We start from the raw sequence: 15,944 nt of genomic DNA, 5'->3' as shown, positions 1-15,944 counted from the left end.
AATTTTTGACACCTGTTAAAGCTTTTTAAAGAAAACTTTATTTTCTTTCTACATGTTTATTCTTAATTTCTACGTATTTGCAGCCCTCAGCCACTAGAGGGTTCAGAATTGTAGCGCGTAACATAGCGATGTGTAATGTAATTATGTCGGTACGTGAGGAACAGCGTGTTGTAATCAAGATTCGAATTCGAAGAGTTCGTTCACACATGGAGCATGGCCTCCTTCAGCATTACAATGCCAGACCTCACACGAGCGCTGCGACATCTGCAACAATCAGACGCCTTGGGTTCACTGCGATCAATCATCCTCCATACGCTCCCGACTTGGCCCCATCCGATTTTGATCTGTTTCCAAAACTTAATGAACACCTTCGAGGACTTCACTTTCATACTGATTGAAGCTGTGCAAGCAGAATTGAGGTTGCGGCGCGAAAACAAACTCAACCATTCTAAATTGACGGTATCAACAAGCTGAGCTGTCATTCGTGTTCGTTGCCAGGGTTACTAAGTTGGGAAACAAATATAATGACTTCAAGAACAAAGATGTAGAACGTTAATAAAGTTCGTTTTATTAAAAAGACTTTAGGAGGTTTCACATAAATAACTCGGAGGCATTACTTTTCAGCACGCCCTCGATTAGAAGGAAGGACAGTTCCTGAAGACTGCGGTGGAGACAGTAAAAACTTCACCCGACGAACGACTCTGATATGGCGTTTGAAATAAAATGCAGCCATCAGTGTCAGTTGAATAAACAAATTAGTTTCCTGTTAGTGTACAATAAATGAAGGCTATGATGACGCCGGGGCAAGGCTCTTCAAATATCTCTAGGTGCCACAAGCTGTTTATGGTAAAGTAACAGAACTTGTTTAAACAAATATCGTAAGTATTAACTTACCGGTACTTGGTGTGAGCCTGAACTGCGTGCCACCATGGCACCATTGTCTAAGTCCAGCGAAAAGTGCGCTGAAAAAGATAATAAAGTCATAGGCTGACCCCTGAACTCGCTTATAGTGTTGTCGACACTGTGAGGTTTTTAAGTCCTGAGTTCTGACGTTCAAAATAAATAACAGTCCGACAGTGCGCGAATAAACACGTCCGAGTTTTAAAAACACTAGAAGCCGAACGTAACTAATTTTCAAAAAACCTCTTGCTCAGCAGCCATGGGAGCAACAATGAAAGTCAAGGAAGGCTGTTGAGACAACTCAACGCACAAGCAGTACGAACAGGGAGTGTGGATGCAAGGTGCCAAGGATCTGGCCGCCACTCCGGACCGCGTAGACAGCCAACAATTCGCTTACCAGACAATGGTCTACTGTGCAACGACATCTGTACTCTGAACTGTCCGGTGACCTACCAGCGAGGCCCACGAGAAAGACAGGCCATGGCGCGTACGTCGCAGCACTTGACACTGCAGTTCTTGCGAGTACAGCTCGCGCAGGATGCGGTGGGCGACGCACAATTACCAGTTTTTGTCCCAAGTGCTGGTCGAGTTCATTCGCTTGTTCGGAATGGGACGTCAGTAAGTGGTTTCCACCTTTCGACCGGTCAGCGAAGACAGAATCGAGGCGTGCGCACTGCAATCTTTCTAAAACGATTTTACAGAAACTATTCGGTAAAAAAAAATCATTTTTGCTTTGCTTATGGCTTTACACGTCAGTTTCATGACGATGTGCCCATCGTCTCATTAACAGTCATAGTTATTGTGAAATTTACGAGAAAGTAAGACACTGCTCGAAATTCGGAAAAGTGTGCAACGAGAACTAGGGGTCCCCATGATTTTGCGTTTGGTGCATATTACAAAATATGTTCTTGCATGTGAAATTTAGCTAACCTATTGAATTTATCTTTAGACTATCTGTCACCAATCTCGAGAAAATTGATCTGATGTAGCACACTCATTTGCGATCGCACTGCACCAGTGATAAAGCCAGAGTGAAATATCCACACCATTCTTTATATTTCATAAACAGTTTCAGATATCAAAAAGGGGTTTTGGTAAATGATAGCACGCAAAGAGGAGAGTATTTTACCATATTATTACTATATAAAACTTCATTATCTACCGTGTCACTCCAGTAACTACAGACTTTTTTCGTGAAAGAAAGTAATTTATGGGCCGTCGATAGCTGGTGAAACAAGAAATGCTATGGGTTTTGGAACAACATATGTGAAGACATTACATATTTTTGTGTGCACAGGACGTGCTTTCTCATATGCTACTGACTTTATTTTTCCTCTGTTCCTCATTTAATAAACAGTAAAACACTGTTTCAAAATTCTCTCGCAGCTGTGTCTGCACAACATGTTAGTGACGTGAGACAGTGTAAACCGCGCTGCTCCGCTGCGTTTTGGCGAAAGAAGCAAATTTTGACATGGCAGCCAGAGAAATCTATAGGTTTTACTCAAAATTCGCCACTCATGACGCTTCTCTGAAAGTTACAAATGGTTAACAAGCCAGGCGATAACAAATCTTTGCATTTTCAGCAGAATTCTTTTTAGATACTAACGAAAGCAGAGGTGACCGCTGATATTTATGAACTTTGGGACTATCACAAATCAACACAACACGACTGCGACCAACGCAAAATAAAGGTACAGGTTCTGACTGTTGGTCAAGACGCAAATAACACGAAATTTTCGAGCATTCTAAAGGGACTTCCTACTGAAACATGTTAGTTCTCTGTGGAAACACTCGGAAAATCAGAAAAGAGAGACAAATCACAAAATAAAATCAATATCCTAACTGTGATTCAACTCCGAAACTGTTACTAGCGCTGAGGGCAGACACATGAAAAACTCTCAAGTTTAAACAGAAACGTTTGGCTTAACTGCTGCATAAACAATCACACGTCCAATGTCCACTGTGCTCCAAAATAGCCTTCACGCCAGGCTCTTGTTGCTCCTTATATACCCTTGGGCTGTATTTCCATAGTTACCAGTTGTTAGGTTCAAAATTTGCCAGTACACATTTACAATTTCTACAACTAGATGAAAATACTCACTGTTGTCCTAATTAATTGCAGATGTTGTGATATGCATCGCCGGCCGGGGTGGCCGAGCGGTTCTAGGCGCTACAGTCTGGAACCGCGCGACCGCTACGGTCGCAGGTTCGAATCCTGCCTCGGGCATGGATGTGTGTGATCACCTTAGGTTAGTTAGGTTTAAGTAGTTCTAAGTTCTAGGGGACTGACAACCTTAGAAGTTAAGTCCCTTAGTGCTCAGAGCCATTTGAACCATTTTTTTGATATGCATCAGTCCACTGCTGGAACGCAACATCTCATGTTTCATTCATAACTGATTTAGATTGATCACCATCTGAGTTCTATCAGTTAAAAATTATTGAACACTTGTAACACAGAAGTTATGTCCCATAGTGCTTAGAGCCATTTTTTTGAACCACTTGTAACAAGTAACTTCAACGATTGCCAGAATTAAGTCGTCTACTTTCTTAATGTTTCCTTATATTTTCTAATGGCACTTTTGGGTGTGTTCTTTTCTGTACTTTAGCTGTATTTTAGCCTGTTTGAGTAGGGGTAGGGGAACAAACAGCGAGGTAATCGGTCCCATCGGATGAGAGAAGGATGGAGAAAGAAATCGTCCATGCCCCTTCAAAGGAACCATCGCAGCATTTGCCTGAAACAATTTAGGATATCACGGAAAACCTAATTCAGGATCGCCAGACATGGGTTTGAACCGTCGTCCTTCCGAACGTGAGTCCAGTGTGCTAACCACTGCGCCATCTCGATCGGTAATGTCTCCATTATGAGCCAGAACAGACAAAGAGGCCCAGGGTAAGACTCATTCTCTTGTCGAGTCACCCCCCTACTCACTGGGAGTTTTGGCTTGCTTTTCAGAGGCGAAAGTAAAAATGTTGAGGCTAAGTGTCTGCTTATGAAAGGAATGAAGCTACAGCCCCAGTATTATTTATCCCCGGCCCTTGGGAGTTGCATTCCAGCGATTTTTCCCATAATGTGCTCTGCCTACGTTCAAAGAAGTTATATAACGTACCATGACAAGCAGCTGTACTGTACTACTGCAGAATCTTGGTTTTTACAAGCCGCACCATCCAATCAAATCATATTGGCTGAAGTGAAGGAGGAAGTCAACGACAGATACCGTCTCTACATTCTGTGTGAACTTACATGGCTGTGTTGTGTTCAGGAATTCTTTTCTGTCGTTGTGAAATGATGGGCCGACTTTCTGGTGACAGTGTGGGGTGAACACTTTCTTATCTAAGTGTTCACCCTGCACCAAATGTTGCCAGAAAGTCCGCCCATTGTCCCACAAAGACAGAAAAGATTTTATTTGGGGGAGGGGACCAAACAGCAACGTTGTGAGAGCATTCTTGATCGGTTAATCTGAAAACAAAAAACAAAAAAAATAATAATAATTGAGAAGAGGAATTCAGGACACCAGTTCCTACAAAGTTCAGATGTGGAAAACCGAGGAGTGGGACAGTAATACGGAACTATTTACAGAACTGTTTAAGAACTGCATCTATGGGAGTAAGATGATTGGTTAACATTGTAAGACTTTGGCCCTGTGGAGAGTTTGTTATTTTGTTAACAAACAATATTATTGACCAGCATATTGCAGAGCCTATCTCGTTGGCACAAGAGAATCGTGAAGACTTTAGAGAGGAGAGAGAATCTGTTTCGGTAGAAGACCTGGTTTGGTGATTCTGAAGAAAGTACTTCGATTAGGGATTGTGAACAGAAGACATCACGCCGGGCGGAGTGGCCGTGCGGTTCTAGGCGCTACAGTCTGGAGCCGAGCGACCGCTCCGGTCGCAGGTTCGAATCCTGCCTCGGGCATGGATGTGTGCGATGTCCTTAGGTTAGTTAGGTTTAATTAGTTCTAAGTTCTAGGCGACTGATGACCTCAGAAGTTAAGTCGCATAGTGCTCAGAGCCATTTGAACCATTTGAAGACATCGCCTGGAAATGCTGAAGGAATCACTGGCGACGTACTTCGCCTGAACCTGTGGAGAAGGGATGTTCTCACATTCAGTAGCTGATATGTTGCAGACTGCAGCAGATCACTGTCCTCTCAGCTTCACACACTGAATGCAGAATATGGTGAGAAATTGCGGTTTAGGGGAGTAGAGTGTAAGAGTTACTGAGCTTTTGTAGGCACGTCGTAAGGTCAAGTAATATCCGTGAATCTTATGTTTTTCTCGAGTGACTAGTGGCTCATTCATAACTTGTCCAGTGATTCTATTTCCATGCCGTAGTTTGTCATTCTTATGGTACAATTAGCTAATTCCTGTGTGACCACAGTGGATTTGTCTTTCATTATATAATTTGGAAGATCCTGGTTTTGTCCCATTCAAATAAACTATCTGGTCTTTTCCAAGCCATTTAAGTGTTAGATTAGAACTATTCCATATTAATAATTGTCAGTTTTCATGCTCTCTGCCTTTTTCAAGATCGAATAGATCTTATGATTGGTCATGTATGTATTGACAGACTGCTTTATAATAAATAGCTGTTAATTTGCAGCAGCGTTTTATTTCACAAATTGATGATCGCCTTGTTTATTATCCTTTATGTAGTCCAACACTCATATTTCACGTTAGCTAGGGCCACCCGTATCCTATTAGTTACCCGTTGCGCTACAGTATTATTAAAGGATACGAGCCGATGGGGAGTGATATAACTATGACAAGTCCAACCGATTTGGATCATTCTGACATCCACAGGAATATGTCAAAAGTTCATTTGACCCCTCACAGTTAGAGTAATTTGTACGTTTGATAGTTCATCCACACTTAATAACACATAATTAACAAGATTGCATGGTTTTATTAATTATTAATGTCCTTAAAATAGTTTATTGAATAATAAACTGACACATAATTCTTATGAGAAATCACCACCCTTTCCTGGGAGTTGAATCAGTTTTCTCAGAACTGTTATAAAATTTATAATGCTTGAGGCTATCAATACATGAATGCAGAATATGGTGTGAAACTACGGTTTAGGGGAGCAGGGCATGAGACTTACTGAGCGTTTGTAGGCACGTTGTTATGTTCAAGTAAGATCAGTGAATCTTAGGTATTTCTTAAGTGACTAGATGTTCATTCATGATTCGATCAATGATACTGATGGTTCAAAGAACCAAGTCGGAGATACAAAACATATAATATTATAAGAACAGTATGCGGTGTGTATGACGCTATCCAAACACATTCCACATACCTATTACGTGTAGATGTGTTGTTTGATTAATTAAGCTGGATGTGAATAAAACGTACATATAATTCAAGTTTACTGGCGAAATGTGATGTTCCTCAAACAATTAGCACATTAGCTATTACGTCTCCCCGAGTTCTTAACACTGACAATATGATGGTTGATTTTACGAAGCTTGTTTCGTACCTAAGTAAATGACTTGGTACAGTAACGAACGTGGTATCAAATTGTTTAAGTGATGCAACGCGTTTCACTGCATCTTGCATTGTTTCTATGGCATGTCCATAAACAGTTCCAATATATACACTGACAGAAAAGAATCGCTACACCAAGAAGAAGTTATGCGACGTAGATGAAACTTCGTACACATGTTTCGAAGTCTGAAAGATGATGTCTAATCAGAATTAGGGCCAGTCGCATAAGTGTGGCTCTAGTAGTGACATTATGAGAATGCAAACCAAGTTCGCTTTAATTACACACTGTATCGGTCGTGAGCGTTAGTTACCTTTGAGATTGGACTTCATGACTTGATGTTAGTCAAGAATGTCTTTAAGGCTACAAAGGCGCCATTATCAACACCTCATTGAGAGGTCTTGCAATGGGCTACAAGAAGCTGGATGTTCCTTCTGCAATACTGCGGAAAGACTTGGCAGGAATGTAGCCACTGTACACGACTGCTTGCAGCGGTGATCATGGGAATGTACGGCCACCAGAAGACAGGGCTCTGTACGGTCACGGGGCCGTACCGAGAGGAAAGACCATCGTGTTCAGTGTATGGTACTGGCGCATCGTACTGCATCAGCAGCAGCTGCAGTGGAACGACGAACTATTACAAATGGGTTACTTCAAGGACACCTCCGAACCAGACGCCCTGTAGCTTGCATTCCATTCATCCGAAACCACCACCATGTGTGTCAAACAAGAGGTCATTGGAAGATAGGGTGGATATCTGTTGTGTTTTCCGATGACATCTGGTTCTGCCTTGATGCTAGTAATGGCCGTACCGTGGTCAGAAGGGCCAGTATAGAACAGATAAACTGCAATCCCGACTACAAATCTGTAAGTAAGTCTGGTTATTCGACCTGTTGTGCAGCCATTCATGGACAGCATTCCAGGGAGTGTTTTCCAAAAGGATAACGCTCGTCCACGTACCACTGTTGTAAAGCAGCCTGCTCTACAAAATGTAGACATGTTGTCTTGGCCTGCTTGATCACCAGATCTGTCTCCAGTCGAGTACATTTGGGACATCATCGGATGAAAACTCCAGCGTCATCGACAACCAGCATTCGTACCTTTACTGACCCACACCAAGTGCAACAGGCATAGAACTCCATCCCAAAAACAGACATCTGGCGCCTGTACACCACGATGTGTGCACGTCTGAATGCTTGCATTCAACATTCTGGCGGTTACACCAATTACTAATGTGCCAGCATTTCATATTTGCAATGGCTTCTATCGTGCATGTATTAACTTGTGATCTTGTAACGTTAATCACTTAAATATGTTACTTGGAGAAACGTACTCCCAAAATTCCATTACTCTACATTAATTATGTTCTGTTGGTGCGATTTTCTCCCTTTAGTTTATATATACTAATCTCACAAAGGATTAGCAGCTAAGTGCTATCAGTGGTAGTTCCCCACACGTGGACTGCGCTTTCCAGCGGTGGCACGATCACAAGAGGGCGATATAAGTATGTGCAAAACAATGTAGAGTTTTATCCCTTCTCAAATGCACTACTTGAGATAGTGCTATTTCATACAGCTCTTTATGTTTCAGGATCCCACAAAACCCACTGATGATGAGACAGAAAAATTAAGCTTCACAGCAGAAAAGGAATCGTCATTTGAATGCATACTGGACACAATTGGCAGCAGAGGAAAATTTCAAATTCGACTGAGTTGTATTTACATTTGTCTCTCTGTACTCTTGTGTACCTCTCCCAGTCATATGTTTATAATGTCTATGATGGTTCCTGACCATTGGTGTCACGTACCTGGAAGAGAGTTATCGAATGTTAGCGTCGAAGAATGGAAGAGTATGACGATACCAAGGTAATTAGGAGGTGTGTGACCAAAAGAGAGAAAAATATTTCGTGGTTTCAGATGACTGCTTCATGATAATCAAATGGGACAACATCATTATGTTTCCATTTCTACTTTCTTAGATTCTTAAGTAATGTGCCTGTAATACAATTCTTCTTGCAGCCTTGATACTATTACAAACTTCCCAATTTTTTGTTTTCTGCAGAATTTTTTATTTATTGATCCAGTCTGTTTTAATTTGTCAGGAAAAATGGATCGTACAGCAAGTGTTCCATGTACAAAAATACGGAACAAAAAAACCAAACGATATCATGTCAGTATGGATGGGAATTTGATACAACATGGTATTCGCTCACTCTACCAGCCCAGGAGGAGTGGGTCTGTGGCCGAGAAATTGTCGTCAGCAATACTCTCGCCTTGATCCAAGGCCTCTCCGTCGTCTTTGGTCTGGCAATATGTTACATTGGAGACAGGTATTTCATTTTGTAAGCTTTTACCCATTTACTTAGCAAGCTAAATAAAGATGGACGCTCTTTGAAACGTTGTAAATACGGCCCAGCTGAAACTTTATAAATACGATTCTACTATTGCAACTGAATGAACGTGATGCATCTATCACGTCTTACTGGGAAACTATGTAACTTTTAAATTACTATTACGGAGTCTGATCTACAATAGCCTTAGCTACCCTACTTTTGAACACGAACATAGTTGTTCGCACTCCTTTTGGTGTTTATAATACTAATTAATCTAAACTGCATCTGACTATCTGTAAATGTGACTGAGTGTAAGGAATGGTTATCTGTAACACTAACAACTACTTTGTCATGAAACAAACACACGCAATGACTAACCGTTACGTAACGAGAACTATTCTCTGTTAGAAAAACGTTGAGTACATGTCAAATTTGCAAATTAATTTTGTTCCTAATTTTCTCAGTAAGTTCATTTAGGCCCTATAATCTTTTCGAACCTCTGCAACGGATAACCAGAGTCTGCTCTGCCTGTACTCTGTTACAGTTTTGAGTCTGAACTGCATGTATCCGAAATAAATCACTGCGCGGCAAACTGCCTTACATTACTGATTCTATTAGGCTCTTTTCGTAAGTTAAACCTTTGTTATCTTTCCAGAAACAAGCTTCACTCTCCATGCAGTAGTGCAAGGCGTGATAGCGCAGGTTTTACCAGATACAGTTTTCATCTAACAGTGAGGATGAGCTTCAGTCCAATATTTGTATATTAAAAAAGGAAAGTATTCTGCAATCATACTGAATTCTCTTAATGAGAAAGAAAAAAACACAAGCTAGCATGGACAACAACTTTTTCTCAGCAATGTCAAATGGCTCTGAGCACTATGGGACTCAACTGCTGAGGTCATTAGTCCCCTAGAACTTAGAACTAGTTAAACCTAACTAACCTAAGGACATCACAAACATCCATGCCCGAGGCAGGATTCGAACCTGCGACCGTAGCGGTCCTGCGGTTCCAGACTGCAGCGCCTTTAACCGCACGGCCACTTCGGCCGGCCTCAGCAATGTCATAAATCACAAAAATTACTTTTGCACAGAATGTTCAAATTATGTAAAATTTTCTGTTTACTTTATAAAATGAAATACTTTTAACCTACAACCTACAATGGTGGAAGGAAACGAATTAAAATACAGAATACATGTTTGATAATTCACTCCGGATACCAACAAATAGACGTCGTTAAACGGTATGAAATCTTTTCACTACCATATTTGTTACCTTCTTCCAAAAGTATCGTATCAGAATCATTCTCTAACCTCAATCACATCATGGTGCATCATTAACAAAAATTCATTTCCTGAATAGCAAATCCGCCATCCAAGCTCCTCACTCTGCCATGAGACAACACTCTGGTCAACAACTGCTTACTTCGCTCACCCGAGCCCTACTCAATAATACTACAAGCTCTGGTAGGCAAGGAATACGTATGTGTTCAGACATGCAAAGACAATCATAGGCGTAAACATCCAAATAAACTTTAAAGTGCACCAAGTATAGGTCAACTCTCATTTTACATGATATATATAGGGTGATTATAATTAAAGTTAAACTTTCATAACACTCTAGAAAGAACACCACTTGTCAGAATGATGTCAAATTGCAACGGAATATTATCAGAGAAAGGGGAAGACGTACGGCAGAAGAAAAGTAAATAATTACAAAATGTACAAATAGATGGTTCTGTAATTTAATAGTAGACTACTACAAATGAGAAATGAGTTATACAACAACGCCTAAGGTGTACATTTGACGTTAAACAAACTGTACTACTCAGTGTGCATGGGTGTACAGGTGCCATACTGTTAGTTACGTATGTCCATCCATCATGGCAATATCATATCACATCAGATGGGAAAAATCGGTTTTTAATTGTCCTGAGGCCAAAAGCCGCACAAAAGGTATCAATCACATCGGTTTTTAATTGCCCTCGGGCCAAAAGCCGCACAAAAAGCATCAATCAAATCCAAATCGGATTATAAACTTCCATGTGTTTGGCGCAAAACTTGTTCAATAAGCTGTCCACCGTTTTCTGCAACAAGATGAAATCGAGAAACAGCATGTTCCACAACTGACTGAAGTGTTTCCGGGGTCACATTCAGATTGGGTTGCGCATTGAGTGCCTTCAATGCAATCGGAACATTGAACACATCTTTCAGGTAGACCCATAGCCAGAAGACACAAGGAATGATATCAGGTGATTGGGACTGCCAGGCTGTAGGGAAATGGCGGATGATAATTCTAGCATTTCCGAAATGGCGCTTCAGTAGCTGTTTAACTGGATTTGCAGTGTGCGGAGGTGCGCCATCTTGCATAAAAATGATCCCATCCACACATCCACGCTGTTGGAGAGCTGTAATGACGTGGAAGCGCAAAAGACACTCATAGCGCTTACCAGCGACGGTACAGGTAACAGGGCCGGAAGCATCCGTCTCTTGGAAAAAATATGGTCCTATGATAAAGGATGCCGTAAATCCGCACCATACAGTGACCTTTTTAAGATGAAGTGGTACCGGTTGATTTGCGTGTGGATTTTCCGTTGCTCATATGACACAATTCTGTGCACTGAAGTATCCTGTCATATAGAAATGGGCTTCGTCTGTCCACAAAATCTTCCAAGGGCAATCATTGTCCACTTCCATACAAGCAAGAAATTCTAAAGCAAAGGGCTCTCTTGGTGGCAGGTCAACAGGAAGCTACTCGTGTACGTGGGTAATTTTGAACGGATAGCAAAGAAGGATGTTTCATAGGATTTTACGCACCGTGCTCACGGGTATGTCCAATGGCTCTGAGCACTATGGGACTTAACTTCAGAGGTCATCAATCCCCTAGACCTTAGAACTACTTAAACCTAACTAACCTAAGGACACCACACACATCCATGCCCGAGGCAGGATTCGAACCTGGGATCGTAGCGGTCGCGCGGTTCCAGACTGTAGCGCCTAGAACCGCCCGACCACCCCGGCCGGCGCGTATGTCCAATGTTCACGCAATTTCCGTGCACTACACGTTTGCACACCACCACTCGTCCCCTCCTTCATCGCTGTGGGCACTGTTCCCACTGACGTCGAATTATTTCGTTTCCTCCCTGTACCAGGTTGCACACCAAAAGAACCCGTCTTTCCGAATTCATGAATCATTTTCTTCAGACCCAAGGCAGTCATCCGACCAACACCTTTTCTCAAACCTTTCAGCGTCTGGAACTTCTGCAGAGCGACGTGTGCACAGTCATCATTCTTGTAATACAGCTTTACACGGAGTGCGAGATCCTGCATTAAGACAGTCATGGAGAACGTCGCAGACGCGAAAGGAGGAAAAGCCGTGTACCCGGCATGTTTGTAACAACTTCAATGGGTCGTGTGCATGACAGGTGTTTTCATGTACGTATTCTCACACATACAGCGCCATCAATTTTCACACTATTTTCTTTCATCCGCCATACGTTTTCCCCTTTGACGTCATTCTGACCAGCGGCTTTATTGCTACAGATGGATGTTATAATCACCCTGTAAACTGAGGTAACAAGACACTCACTGTGAGTCATCAGGCCTTTCTGACTGCTCATTTCCGGAGACACAGCATCCACCCAAATGATCGGCGAACTACAGGGATATCAACGCCGGATAATTCACAATACTAAATCGAATAAATGAACAACTCTTCAATTCAATTACATCGGCGCACACCAATATTACAGAGTACACTGGAATGCAGCGACAACACAAATTACCTGAAGACATTTTAGAGAGAGGAAAGCCTAATCGTTCCTTCATCTCACCTGTAAACTAACTACGAATTCCCTTGAACACTGTGCATTGAGTTAGGCAGGCAGTTCTCTCAGTTTTCCAGCAGTCCACGCAGAACTCCCAGCGCCTTCCACTGTGCAGCGTACCCACTGCTGCCTGAATAGCTCGCATGGTACTGCACCCGCCAGTTCACCCTTGGGTGGACAGTGTCAACGTTAAATCCCGCTGACTCCCTCATTTCCAGCTTCCGCACCTCGATACATATTCACTCACCTGGCTGGTTGTATCATAAACATCGGTAGAGACGTGCTCAATTGGTAATTCGGCTCGTTCCTACTCTTAGGCCGCGGTTATAGCACAATCAGAGCAGCGCGGCGCGGCGAACCGAACAGCGGTGACGAAACATACCAGTAATGTCTGTGGTGTCTAGGAAGCCTGCATATTCGGATCGCTAGACATAAAATCAAACTAGTGGTATTAATGAGTTTTATTACGGAAAGAAAATTACGACACTTAACTTCTCAATTACACAGATGTGTCGAAAGCAAAGGGCTTCAGTACAGACAATCCCAAGTCTGTGCTACATAGAGTGTACAAGCGAAGCGATCTAGCGTTGACGCTGCTATCTAAGTAACAAGGCTTGAAGCTGCTATTGAACTGAGACGTCAACAGTTTTTTTTTCCTTTATTGTAATTTGAAACACCTATACAGGCGGGCTGTCAGCAGCATAGTACGCTGCTCTTCAGCCTTAAGTGGAACAATAAACATGACAGAGAGGTGATATATACAATACAAAAAACGGCGGGCAAAAAATGGAGATACAAAAAAACAAGAAACAAGAAGCCGTTCACGTTGGACGAAAAAAAAACACTAACACTTGGAGACACGGCGCACAAAACACGGAGAACGGCGACGGCACATGTGAACAGTTGAGTTGTAACTGCACGAAACACAAAACGATGCACACACACTAAACACTGATGGCGATGATCTCCGGCGCGCGAATGTTCACTGAGCGTGTACGAGTCCGGGGACCTGCCAAGAGAGGTGGTGGAGGAGGAGGAAGGGGAAATGGGAGAGGGGAGAGCAGAGATGCCATGGGCAAAGGACAGAGGGGGAGGGAGGAAGGGGGAGGGGAAGCCCGGGGGAGAGGGTAGGAGGGAGGGGGGAAAGGAAAGAGAAGGGAAGGGAAAGGGGGGAGGGAGGGTGCCTAAAGGAAAGGACACAGGAGGTGGGGGGGGGGAGGATCAAAGTTCATAGGAGGGGTAGATGCAGGGGAGGAGGACATCATCAGGGAGGGGGAGCTGGCGGAAGCCACCTTGGGAGAGGGTAAGGAGGGTTGAGAGATGGAGACCGGGTGGGACATGGGAAGACAGGCGCGGCAGCGGGCGGGGGTGGGTGAGGATCGGGGAGACGAGCGGGTGAGGAGGGTCGAGTTTACGGGAGGTGTACAGGATCCGTATCCTGTCAAGGAAAAGGAGGAGGTGGGGGAAGGGGATGAGATCATACAGGATCCGCGTGGGGGAGGGGAGATGGATACGATAGGCGAGGCGGAGAGCATGGCGTTCAAGGATTTGGAGGGATTTATAAAAGGGAGGGGGGGCGGAGATCCAAGCCGGATGGACATAACAAAGGATAGGGCGGATGAGGGATTTATAGGTGTGGAGGATGGTGGAGGGGTCCAGACCCCACGTACGGCCAGAGAGGAGCTTGAGGAGACTGAGTCGGGAGCATGCCTTGGCTTGGATTGTCCGGAGGTGGGGAGTCCAGGAGAGGCGACGGTCGAGGGTGACGCCAAGGTACTTAAGGGTGGGAGTGAGGGCGATAGGACGGCCATAGATGGTGATGTAGAAATCAAGGAGGCGGAAGGAAGGGGTGGTTTTGCCTACAATGATCGCCTGGGTTTTGGAGGGATTGACCTTGAGCAACCACTGGTTGCACCAAGCGGTGAACCGGTCAAGATGGGATTGGAGAAGGTGTTGGGAGCGGTGTAGGGTGGGGGCAAGGGCAAGGAAGGCGGTGTCATCGGCAAACTGGAGAAGGTGGACGGGGGCTGACGGCGGCGGCATGTCCACCGTGTGCAAAAGGTACAGAAGGGGGGAGAGGACGGAGCCTTGGGGCACACCGGCAGAGGGGAAAAAGGTGTAGGAATCTGAGTTATGGACGGTGACATAGGAAGGACGGCGGGAGAGAAAGGAACCGATCAGACGGACGTAGTTAATGGGAAGGGCGAAGGTTTGGAGCTTGAAGAGGAGACCGGAATGCCATACGCACGTTCGAGGTCCAGGGAGAGGAAGATTGCGGAGCGGCGGGAATTAAGCTGTTCGGAAAGGAGATGAGTGAGGTGAAGGAGAAGGTCGTCGGAAGAGAAGGACGGCCGAAAGCCACACTGGGTGACGGGAAGGAGGCGGTGCTGGCGGAGATGCTGGTGGATGCGGCGGGTGAGGATAGATTCCAGGACCTTGCTGAAGACCGAGGTAAGGCTGATGGGGCGGTAGGAGGAGACGGCGGACGGTGGTTTGTCGGGTTTAAGGAACATGAGGATACGGGAGGTTTTCCACAGGTCGGGGTAGTAACCGGTGGACAGGACTACATTGTAGAACCTGGCCAGGGTGGAGAGGAAGGAGACAGGAGCTTCAAGAAGGTGACGGTAGGTGACACGATCGTGACCAGGAGCGGTGTTGCGTTTTGTGCGGAGTGTAGCAATGAGATCCTGTGTAGTGATAGGGGCATTGAGGTCCGTGTGTGCAATGTTGTCCAAGTACTGGAAACCAGGAGCGAGGGGAGGGGAAGAGGTGTCAGTTCGATCGCGGATATCCGGGAAGAGGGAGTAATCGAACTGGGGATCATCGGGGATGGAAAATACATCGGAGAGGTAGGAGGCAAAGTGATTGGCCTTACTAAGGGAGTCAGGGAAAGGGTGATCATCATGGAGACGTCAACAGTCGGCCGCGGCGCTTATGTCCTCTTCACATAGTGGCCGCTGCTGTCACGTTGTCGTCCTGGAGAGGGTCGGTCAGCGTGCTATTGGCTGACTTCTTCTCACAGCCGTCTCTTCTCTTTGGTTCCCGACTGGCCTGCCGGCGCTTGACTCTACGCCGTAACAGTGTTCAGTGCGCATGATCACAGCGATAGTGCAAGCAGGGTGGCACAGAGCGAGCTGAGCGAATCATATATATGTCTTTCTGACAGGGGAAACTCCCCATTGCAGCTCCCTCAGATTTAGTGGTAAGATGGCCCAGTGGATAGCCTGTCGAAAACTGAATACAAGTCGGCCGATGTGGCCGTGCGGTTCTAGGCGCTTCAGTCTGGAACCGCGCGACCGCTACGGTCGCAGGTTCGAATCCTGCCTCGCGCATGGATGTGTGTGATGTCCTTAGGTCAGTTAGGTTTAAGTAGTTCTAAGTTCTAGGGGACTCATGACCTCAGA

The 15,944-nt window shown here is 44.5% G+C and overlaps 1 protein-coding gene across 1 annotated transcript in view; it reads left to right on the top strand.

The window, feature by feature from the left end:
- The window catches only part of LOC126252342 (solute carrier family 22 member 7-like), a 165,748-nt gene that overhangs the window by 38,050 nt on the left and 111,754 nt on the right, over positions 1-15,944 (top strand). The window contains exons 2-3 of the mRNA XM_049953230.1: positions 7,975-8,249; positions 8,486-8,713. Of these exons, the coding sequence (XP_049809187.1) occupies positions 7,975-8,249; positions 8,486-8,713 (503 nt within the window). The remainder of the gene's footprint in view (positions 1-7,974; positions 8,250-8,485; positions 8,714-15,944) is intronic.

Source organism: Schistocerca nitens, chromosome 4 (assembly GCF_023898315.1).
Source record: "Schistocerca nitens isolate TAMUIC-IGC-003100 chromosome 4, iqSchNite1.1, whole genome shotgun sequence".
Classification (NCBI taxonomy): domain Eukaryota; kingdom Metazoa; phylum Arthropoda; class Insecta; order Orthoptera; family Acrididae; genus Schistocerca; species Schistocerca nitens.
Note: the sequence above shows the minus strand (reverse complement) of the source record. Positions and strands in the feature narration are given on the sequence as shown.